This window comes from Candoia aspera, chromosome 4 (assembly GCF_035149785.1).
Source record: "Candoia aspera isolate rCanAsp1 chromosome 4, rCanAsp1.hap2, whole genome shotgun sequence".
NCBI classification, from domain to species: Eukaryota; Metazoa; Chordata; class Lepidosauria; order Squamata; family Boidae; genus Candoia; species Candoia aspera.
The window spans coordinates 10,055,517-10,067,078 of NC_086156.1; the positions used below are offsets into that span (position 1 = coordinate 10,055,517).

The 11,562-nt window shown below is 42.6% G+C and overlaps 1 protein-coding gene across 2 annotated transcripts in view; it reads right to left on the bottom strand.

The window, feature by feature from the left end:
• ESYT2 (extended synaptotagmin 2) overlaps window positions 1-6,882 on the bottom strand; it is a 66,240-nt gene extending 59,358 nt beyond the window's left edge. For both annotated transcript variants that reach the window (XM_063303394.1, XM_063303393.1), the window contains exon 1: window positions 6,487-6,882. In XM_063303394.1, the coding sequence (XP_063159464.1) occupies window positions 6,487-6,819 (333 nt within the window). In that variant the 5' untranslated portion in view covers window positions 6,820-6,882. The remainder of the gene's footprint in view (window positions 1-6,486) is intronic.
• Between the last annotated feature and the right edge of the window lie 4,680 nt (window positions 6,883-11,562).

Consider the following 11,562-nt stretch of genomic DNA (forward strand, 5'->3'; position numbering starts at 1 on the left):
AGAAGTTAGCTCTGATACATACTTAATACTTAGGTTGCAGGCTGATACATGCTTATCTGGTAACAAGTGTCACTGAACTTGAGGTGGATTTGCTCAGAGGAAATTCATATAGAAATGCATTCTGCAAGTTAGCCTTCATCAACCTAATACTTTCCAAACACACTGGGCATCTGCTCCATAATTCATCATTAATTCCACTATTTTAGATTATGTATCGTAAACTACAAAATAAAGAACCACTTTAGTGTAGTGGTTAAGCCACCGGGCTAGAAACTGGGAGACCATGAGTTCTAGTCTCACAAAGCCATCTGGGTGACCTTGGGCCAGTCATATCCTCTCAGCCCCAGGAAGCAGGCAATGGCAAACCATTTCCAAAATCTTGCCAACAAAACTGCAGGGGCTAGTCTAGGCAGTCGCTAGGAGTCAACAATGACTCAAAGGCACAAAAATCAAAACAAAACTACAAAATACACATCTGACATTTAAATCAATTACAAAATTGAAGGGTACACTGTGCATAATATATTTTTAACTGACAAATAATTCAAAGTGTAAACACCATTCTTATTTTATTTCAGTTCATGGAACTTTGATCAAAAGTCAAGCAAAGTTGATGACAGTGACTTTCAAGAGGCTTTTGTGGAGTGGACGTTAATCTAGAGAAGGCATCCTTGTGTCTCCACATCTCTTGAACTACATCACACAAAATAATCACTGACCATAAAGTTGAAGCTTATGGAAAGTGCAGTCCAAACCTTAAGGGCAGGACAATAGATTACCTATATTTTGGCTAGTATATAATCTTACTGTCATGAGAAGTGTCAGGAAATTTTACCCCCAATCAGAGGAGTTTTAGTAATACTTCTCTCTAGCTTCTGGGATTTAACAAGGCTTAGTTCATACCCTTTCAAGGAATAAAACACATTTACAGGTAAGTCTGAGTGTGATCTGGAATAACGTATGAAAGGGATATACTTTGCCTTCCATAAATGGCCAAGTCAACCAAAGGAATGGGATGCTGTGGTGTCCCTTACTTATGCTATAAACCATAGCTCACTTCTAATTACTATAACGGAGAAAGAAGAGCAGGATAATACAACACTGAGGCAGAAAATAGCAGTCTTGCAGCTGGGAATGTACATATTTTTCTAGCAATTTTGCCATGTTCAATTCATCTATCTCCTTCACCACTAGAATTCCAGTTCTTCTAGTTATCAAGCCTTAAAAAGGATTAAGTATTTTCATTCCTGATACATAACTCATGCAGAGTACATTTTCTTAACTGGTCTTTTACTATTACTGAAAGGAAGCAAAAGAAGCACATCAATTATATATTCATCCAAGTTCACAAGTTCTATTAAATGCCTCCAAAACAAACTTATTTTAAGATGTATTAAAACTGAAGGTGAATCTGTTTGATGTATTAATATAGGACATGTAGATGGACAAATTCTACAGCTGGCTATTCAGAGAAATGAAAACCCCACAAAAATGTTAAAAACCTACTCAGATTAAGATACCTTCAGTTCTTCACAATTCCTATTTTGCTTTTCACCAATGGAATTATAACTAGATCTGTGACAAAAGCTTCATTAACCAAGTGGTATCTTTTATGTGACCTAATGCTAAGATCTACTGATGCAGTAAATAAGTGTCTGTAATAAGACATACTAAAACCTACTCCCACATATCATGGATGGTGATCCCAAAAATTAAATTATTCAGCATTGGGTCCCTGGGTTAGATACACTCTGCCTGACTCACAATACAATCTCAACTACATGCAATTCCATATTTCAATGTTCCCTACTGCTTGACCTTGCCCTAACATGAATATATCGCATGTCAATGCAGTGTCTTAGAAACAAAGATGTACATCAGTATCCACTACAGTATGCAAGATGTAACCGTGTGCAATAATTCTGCTATGGAAGTTTTTTGCCTAACTTCATTATGGTTTCTTGTTTTATATCTGTCTTTAATCATCTGTCATTGGTAAGGAACTTATGTTAGCACCCAACTTTCAACGGCCCTCAGTAATATCTTATAAATCAAAGGGGGAAGAGGGGGTGGTGAAAAGAATAGTAGAATTGTGAAGTTGGAAGGGATCACAAGAATCATCTACCAAAACCCTTAGTAATCTGCAGAAAAACCAATTAAACCATCTTTGAAAGGTGGCTATCCAGTCTCCCCTTAAAAACCTCTAGAGATGGAGAAAACCTCCATAGGTAGACTGTTCCACCACTGTACAGTTCTTACCATTAGGAAATTCTTCCATATATTTAAATGAAATCTAAGTATTATTTCTGATACTAGTTTTTGTAGCAATGGAAAACAGTTCTTGATTACAGCACTCTTTTATATACCTGAACACTGATAGGTCTTCCCTCAGTCTTCATTCTTCAGACTGAACATCCCACATTCCTTCAGCCTGCCTGCAGAAGGCATGTCCTCAAATTCCTGTATCATCTTTGCTGCCTTCCTCTGAACTTGTTCAAACCTGTCAATATCATTTTGGAAATCTAGAGCCCAGAACTGCACACAACAGTGCAGGTACAGTCTTATTATTGCCAAATAAAAGGGAGTAAGGCATGATACAATGCTTCTTCTAATGTGGCCCAGAACCGTGTTAGCCCTAATAGCAGCTGTCTTACACTTCTGGTTTATGTTCAACTTGTTGTCAATGACTACACCTAAGCCTTTCTCCAATGTAGTGCTTCCAAGCCATGAATTCCTCATTCTGTAAGCATGGACTATATTTTTGCACTCTAAATGTAATACCTAACATTTCTCCCTGTTAAAGGGCACTTTTTTCCTCCCAGCCCAGTCTCATAATCTGTTCAGATTAGATTGCAACCATATTCTGTCGGATACGACTGAATGGATAATTCGATTTGAGGTGCTGGTCAGATTCCTCCAATTTTGTGTCATCTGCAAATTTGATAAGCAGCTCATCAGCCCTGACATCCAGGTCATTAATAAATAATATTTATTTTCTATTCCACCTTTATTATTTTTATAAATAACTCAAGGCAGCGAACATACCGAATACTCCTTCCTCCTCCTATTTTCCCCACAACAACCCTGTGAGTTGGACTGAGAGAAAGTGACTGGCCCAAGGTTACCCAGCCAGCTTTCATGCCTACGGCGGAACTAGAACTCAGTCTCCTTGTTTCTAGTGGCTCCAAGACCCATCCCCGTGAGATGCCCCTGGTTACTGCTCTCCAACTTGAGGTAGAGCAATTAATACTAACTCTAAGTGCAGTTAGCCAGCCAGCGATGGACACCCCCCCGCTTACTATAATGCTACCCAAATTACACTTTAACAGCTTGATGAGAATATGGGAACTTTACTGAAATAAAACAGGCTATATACATGGCATCCCCCTTCTCCACTAAAGTAATTATCTTGTTAAAAGAGGTGAAATTTGTCTCACATGACCTATTTTTGCAAGCCATGCTGACACTTAGCAATCAAAGCATTGTTTGCAAGAAGTTTACAAATGATGTGTTTATTATCTGCTCTAACACCTTGCTGGGTATTAATGTTAGGCTATTGGTCAATAATTACTGGGATCCCCTTCGTTTTGAAGAGGGTGACCACATTTGCTCTTCTCCAGTCCTCTGGCATTCAGAGACTGAGAGAAGTCCCAATAGTTCCACCAGCAACTTCACTATATTAGGATGCACTTCTCAAGGCCTGGGGACTTGAAGACATAAAAATTGGCTCCTTTACCACATCTTTACTGACCTGCACCCCACCCCCCGTGAATATTAATTTACAGTCTATGCTACTCTAATCATTATTTCTTTTGGATGCAGAGGCAAAATAGGAGTTGACTTCCTTTGCTTTTTCTTTTTGGTCATCTGTCAAGATTTCTCCACTTGGACTAAAAGTGAGTCCTCCAATCCTTTGCCTTCCTTTTGCTATTAACTTATTTGAAGAAACCCTCCTTGCTAGCCTTAGGTTACTCAATTTTCTGTCTTTGCCTTCTTAACGTACATTTCTGAGCTTCCTTGGCTGTTAGCCTTTCCTTCCATTTCATATAAGCATCCTTCTTCAATCTCAGCTCCTTCACAAGCTGCCTATTCAACCACATTGGCTCGTTTTGAAGTCTCCTAGTTTTCTTCCTCACTGGTATTGTTTGAGATTACACTATCCTTCGTTTCCTTTTTAAGAAGTCCCAGCTAGCTATAACACTTTGCCTGCTTTTAAGGTTTTCAACCCTTGACAACTTTCTTACTATTTCTCTTAATTTATTAAAATCACCCTTTCTAAAATCCATGGTTTATGTTTGATTTTTCTTACAAAATTTTTTTTTATTAAAATCAAGAACTCTAACAACAAGCTAGCTTGGGTAAACTGAGCAAAATTCTAATTCCTCCTTCTTTTTAATGAGGTACCAACTAGGGCATAAAACACCAAGTTGCTGTTTGGGTTTTCCTAATGATTGGTGACTTCTGGTAAGATGAGCGGCTATATAAATTTAATAAATAAATACTGTCTTGAAACAGAATGACCTGCCAGAGCCCAGGAGCTAGGAGGCATAGAGGCCAAAACTCCGATCAAGGAGGGCATGAACCACCCATAAATTCCAATACTGAGAAAGAAAGACCAGCTTTGTTCCACTTTCAAATAAATCAATACAATGACAGCAAAAAACTGACTCAGCTCTGAAAACAATGTCATCTAATCAGACAGGTCTGGAACCAATTTTGAACTGACAAAAAGACCTCTTATGGAGGTGCTGTGAGATCTACTGTACTCAACAGTAACAGCTGCTAACCAAATATTTATATTTCCCTCTTTATACATGTGTGAGATATAAAACATGAACATCTATCCAAAACCAGCCATGGACTCCTCCTCTACACAGAGATAATCTTCTGCTTGCCACATTTTTAATCTAGCTTCTTCATATCTTTTCTTGACAAGGTATATTTCAAAGAGACAGCAGCCGCTCTTAACTACATTAGAATTTCTCCCTATCAGGCTACAGATTGACAGCTTCATCAGCTCACTTTGAATTTTGTAAAAAAACAACATGCTGTACCTAATCGTTCATTCTGTCCCCAAATGTTTTATCAGGGACAGCACGAACAAATCTGTGTGTCATACTGAAGCTGTATTAGCAATACAAGCTGAATCTTTTAATATAGAAAACCGTGAACAACTCTTGAACATTTTCTTACACGTTACAGTTCCTACTGACTTAAAGAAGACACACCCACTAATTACTCTCACATTTCATGTAGATACTAAAAGAGGGGGGGGGAGGAAGAGACCTCTCATCTGGAATAAAACAGCTATTTAGAAAACTTGTGAAGTTCATGCTAATGTGCAGATAATCAGCCTGCGCATGGGCAAGGTAGCTGAGATCAAACAGGTGTCATCCAAAGAATGTGGTGCATTTAAAAATAACTACCATTTCCCTTGTCCCACAACTTTGGAGACAATGCCTCTGCAGCATGTATGTTGGCTAACAGGGTGAAGTCTAGTCTCGAGACTCCAGAGATAAATTTCACATCCTACAAAACATATGAGGGAAACAGTTCCAGGGTGCCTTAGTGCTCCTAAAGAGGGACTGAAAAAGAAACCACCTTTCTGTATTTGACCTGGAAATGAAAGAGAAAAGTAATTTGTGAGGAAGAAAATAAACACTTCCAAAAGCATAAGCAACAGGATAAGGAATGATCCTCATTTCTAAACTGCAACCAATTATATTAACCAGGCTCATGTATGATTTTAATCACCTAAATAGTAGCTCTATAGAAAAGAAGAGGAAAAAAATGCATAAATCCATTTCCTTCTACACCTCATGAAGTAGTGAAACCCCAGACAGCACTTAGTTATTTCTCCAGAAAACTTAGGACCACCCACCAAACCTGGTTTCTATCCTCAAGGGTTTGAAACAGTTGTGACAGCAAAGTCTTTCCACACAGAGACAGATCCATTTCAATAAAGGCAGGGCTGTGGATCAGCTTGACTCCAGTCAGCATGCCCTCCAGACGTGCTGGACTTCGACTGCCGTAATTTTCAACCCCCGGGAAATACAAGAGTTGGACTCCAACCCATCCAGGCATTCAATAAATAGGTGGGGAGAGACTGCAACTCTCGAACTGTTTGCATGCCCCCAGGGCAACCCGCCAGCCCGCTAAAGCAAGCGAAGAAAAGCGGGGCTGCATCCGCACCATGGCTGTTCTCCTGGGTCAGCCGAACCGTGTTTTGGCCAATTAGCCCAACTTTCTGGGTTCTCACGAGCAAAGGCGCAAACGCGGCTGGCTCTTCTGTGGCCCGGCCCAACCGCTGCTGAAGAAAGACCCAAACCATCCCCGAGGGGAGCGGGAGCAGAGGTAGCCCGCAAGGGTCGCTCGAAGCCGGGCACCCTCGCATGGGGAGGCGGGCGAGGAAGCGCCAACTCCCTGCAGGCCCCCCTCAGGGAGCCGGGGAGAGCGAGCCGCGGGAGGCGGCCCCCCCCCACTCACCCAGGCGGGAAGGTCTCCCGTGGAGACGGTGAGCCGCACGGCCCGCTCCTCGTCTTGCAGGAAGGCGAGCGCCCGGCCCAGGCGGGAGCTCTTTCCGCCCCGGTGCCGCTGCACCCAGAAGAGGCAGCACAAGGCGACCAGGACCCAGCTGAAGCTCAGCCCCAGGTAGCCCAGCACGTAGACGGGGAAGACCAGCGCGAAGCTCCGCGCGAACTGCGCCACCAGCCCCGGGAGGTCAACGCTGAGCATCGACGGCGGCGGCTCCGAATCGCCCCCGGGCCCCGCCGGGCTGGCCCCAGGGGCCGGGGGCGGCTGGGCCCCTGCGCCACTCATACTCTCCGCGCGGCCGCGGCCCCTCTCCGTGGGGCGGCTGCCGCTGAGGCGCTGGCGAAGGGCGGGAAGCGAGGGCGGGCGCGGGCGTGGCCGGCAGAGGCGTCTCCGCACATCTCCGTCCCGCCTTCGCCTCTCCCACCTCGCAGTTGCTGAGGGACAACCACCGCCGCCGCCGAGCCCCACCCCTCCTTCGAACACGAGCTTCCGGGTTCTGAGGGAGGCGGGCTCGGAGCAAACCATTCCCGAGGGAAGGGGGGATCGGGAGGCTGGGTCTACCAAGGGTGGAAGGGGGGACGACAGAGAAGAACTTCCTAGGAGGAGTGGGACGATAGGCATTTCTTACTGGGTGTGGTTCCTCCCCGCCTTTCCCTAAGGCGCCTGTCCCATGATGTAAATTTATTTGCACTGGGATTGGTTGCTGCTCGGCACAGTCGTTCTCCTGGATGACTAAGCTCAGAGTTTTTCAAACTTGGCAACTTTAAAATGGGTGGACTTCAACGTCCAGAATTCCCTAGCTAGCATGGATGGCTGGGGAATTCTGGACGTTGAAGTCCACCCATCTTAAAGTTGCCAAGTTTGAAAAATAGCAGCATAGTCCTTGCCTGTACCCAACACCTGCACAGACCTACACATCCATTGTGAAGTTCAAAAAAAAACTAGATTCTCTTCTACATGTCTGCTTAAATTATAATGTGATTAGTTGGAGCGGTTCCATTTTAATTTGGAATGCCTAAAAGCAGTGCCAGACCAATTTTTTCCCCCAGAACAATCACCCTGTAAGGGAGATTAGGCTGAGAAGGAAGACTGGCCCAAAATCACTTTGTGAGCTTTCAGAGATGAGAGCTAGCAGCTGAATCTTCTCCGCCTGCTCCTAGTTTGCCCTGCAGGATCATACTGGCTTGCAAACATTTCTGTGGGATGTGGGGGTTTCCTAGCTATGATTGCACAACAGGCTTACTGAATTAAGCTGTTCCTGCTTTCAGAGGATACAACCAAGCTATAAACGAATCCAGACAATAACTGGCTAGGATATGCTTCACAGTGCTGTGTGAGTCTGCAACAGGTGGCAGGATTTGTCACTTTTTGCCTGATCTCAGAAAACTAAGCAGAATAAGAAATTTGTTAATTTTCTTAGCTTAGCGTCCTCACTGTTTGTTCTATTTTGGTATATTCAACAAAATCTGTGACACTCAAGGAGCATCAGACATCTATATTTTTACTCCGGCAGGGATTTTGTCTCAGTATTATTTACTAGTAATTTGACACCTTGAACTACACCAAACATATTGTGTTATATATGTATATATGTATGTATGTATGTATTATACACATGCACATGACTTTTAATATTGTTTGTTCCAGCTGCGTGGCTGAACTCAAAAGGTTTAGCGGGGTCAGGTTCAGAACAGAACAGAATAGACTTTTATTGTCATTCCACTGTACACGTGCATATTAAAATGAAATTTCGTTGCAATAGACTCACAAAAAATAATTACTATAATATATAATATATATTCTTTACCATTCAACTCCCCTAATCAGGGAGGAGTTTGGTTAATACATGGATGGGAGACCATGAAGAAATTCCAAAAGTGGATGACACACCCTTTCTATATTATATCAGAATAACAGTGGAGAGATCCATAAAGTCAACAGGAATTGAGGCTGAGGCTGAGGCTCAAAGGAAACTTTACCTTTACTGTATATTATAACCAACTACTGTGGTAATAAACTTACATTTTTTGGTTGTCCTTATTGACATCTGCTTACACCAGCCTTTCTCAACCTTTTGACCCTGGAGGAACCCTTGAAATATTTTTCAGGCCTCGGGGAACCCCTGCACATTCAGGCTCAAATTTAGGCCAGAAGTTACAAAAGTATTGCATTTGTTTCATGGGTAGACCTATCTATATGCATTAACAGTGCTCTTAAACTAAAAATAAAGAATGAAACTTACCTCTTTAATGTGAAGTTGCCCGAATTCGAAATAGTTTTTAAAATAAATCGTGATCACCCAGGGAACCCCTGGTGACCTCTTGCAGAACCCTTGTTGAGAAACCCTGGTTTACACAGTGTAAATCTGAACTAAGCATGTCAGGGAAGAACACATTTCCTTGGCTGTAAACTCACTGAACACAACCACTCTTACTGCTGAGTTGACATGCATAGGATGGGCTGTTTTGATGCAAAAAGAACCATGACCGTAATTTTAGGAAGCTGCCTTTGAATCACTAAGAGAGTTGTAAAGGTGACACAGCTGTAACAACTCACATTAGATTTCCGTAGGCCTTTCTGTCTGTTGTAGGGAAATTACACCACAGCTCACTATCTGCCAACCGTCAATGGGCACCAAGCACTCCCTGTGTCTGGGCACGTCTTGAAATAAATCAAGAGAGACTGAAAGCCCAATCAGAACATCACAAAAGTAGTTCTGCCAGGAAGGCATTTCATCTGTATGTTGTTGTCAAAATGGTCTCAGGTTACAAATTCCAGGAATGTTTGTTTTTCTCACTCCTTTTTTGTTCCCTTTCAGTCTGTTCAGTACCTAGGCAGTTCGCTTGCCCCAAACGAAGAGGAAATTAAAACTCGGGCTATTGAATCTATGTTCCTTTTCTATGTTCCTTTTCTGCCATAGTGATCTTACATAACTACCCTGATTTTAGCATTCTTCATCCACAACATGGCTTCAGTCATTTATTTTTATTCAGTTTATGAATATAAACACAATTCTTTATTATCAAATAAATTATTCTGTGATGATCTTCAGGGACGATAAATACACACGTCTTGTTTCAAATAAATATACTCCTGCTTGCCCTACACATTCTAATTAAGGGTGCTCCTTTGGACATGAGACAGCTGCTTGGTTCACAGGACACACTGAGCTAAGCGGTGGTTTGATTAATTTAATGGGTTGTGTAAATCCAGCCCTTGCAGCTGCTTAGTGTGCTTTGAAACAGTCAGATCATGACTAAGCAAAAAAAAAAAAAAAGGTTACACATTATGACTTGTAAACCCAGTCAAATATTTCTTTCCTTCAAATTCAGAAATGAGTACAATCCATTGTTCCCATTACTAGGGTGAACAGTAATGGAATTTTTGACCCTACTGTATCAATTCAGACAGCTGTATTTTAATCCATGATCTCATTAGTCCCTGCTACAGGATAGCTGCCTCCATCTTCCCTGCCATTGTAATAATAATATTTTTGTGTACTAAATGCAGTGATTTTCAGCAGAAGCCTGTCTGGGAATCAGATGGAGGGAATGTATCAGACTGTAGCCCCCCATAACCCCTTGTTTTATGAAATGCAAAAAGCCACGGCACACAGAGTGCCATAGAGTTGGTGGTCACTCTTAGTGACCCCTACACGGCCTTCTTCAAGGTGATCTCTCCCCAACCAGGCTCTTAGGTCTTCCAACAGTGTATCCATCACTACTATACATGTTGTTGCTGTTGCTGTTGTTGTTGTTAGTTGCCGTTGTTTACGACTCGTGGTGGCCCTATGTACAACAGAACGAAATGCTGTACATGTAGTCCTTGCTTAATGATGGCAATTGGGACCAGAATTTCAATTGCTAAGCTAAGCGGTCATTTAGCAAATCCGACCCGATTTTACAACCTTTTTTGCAGCGGTGGTTAAGAGAATCACTGTGGGATTAGGCGAACCACATGGTCATTAAGCAAATCATGCGGTTCCCCATTGATTTTGCTTGCCAGAAGCTGGCCAGGAAGGTTGAGAATAGTGATCATGTGACCATGGGACACTGTGATGGTCATAAATGTGAACCTGTTGCCAAGTGCTCAAATTGTGATCACGTGACCGTGGGGACTCTGTGACAGTCGTGTGAGGACCAGCTGTAAGTCAGGTTTTCCCGCACCATTAAGTCCAAACCATCACCAAACAAATGGTTGTTAAGCGCGGACTACCTGTAATTGAGTCCATCCACTTTGCTGCTGGTTATTCTCTTTTTCTGTCATGAGTAAGGATGGCGAGCAGGGGGCTCCCATCCAGACTGTTAAGCGCATGCGTAGCACTGAGGAATTGGTCAGCCATTCAAAGAGACACAGATCGGGACCACCTTAACCCTTGGGGTTTATATGTCTGGGTTTTTCCCACGCTTCTTCAGTTTGTTAGGATTCCTATTATGTACTAGCAATAAACATTAGAGACCATTTCCTTGTCTCAGTGTGTTTCCTGGCTGTTAGGACGTTTTCCTTCCATATTTCCCATCATAGATTTCTCAAGAGAGCTAAGTCTTCATGTAACATGTCTAAAATTTCAGTCTGGTCATTTGTACCTTGAGTGAGAATTCTGAATTGATTTGTTCTAAGGACCCTTTATTGGTTGTCCTAGCTAAAATTTCTGGGATTACAGGAAATTATTGAACCATGAACTGATCATGTGGTTTGCATCTGCACCCTACACTAGGCCAAAGAGTAGTTGGTTACTTTGTGGTTCAGTATAATGTGCAAACAGGGTGGCAGTTTAGCCTCATTGCAGTGGGGAATTTGTGAAAGCTGAGAGGCTTCATCATTATACATGTGAACTGAGAGAGAGCCCTGTAGCCACTGGGTCGTAGGGGACTCTTTTTGGAGCCAGATCATTGCAGCCGTCTTTGGACTGGACCCAGATTCTAACAATGCAAGATCCATTTAAATCAATGGGCTTGCACTTAGGCAGGACCCCCAATTTAACTTGTATCGATTTCAGTGGGCATGGCACTAATATGCTAAATTCCG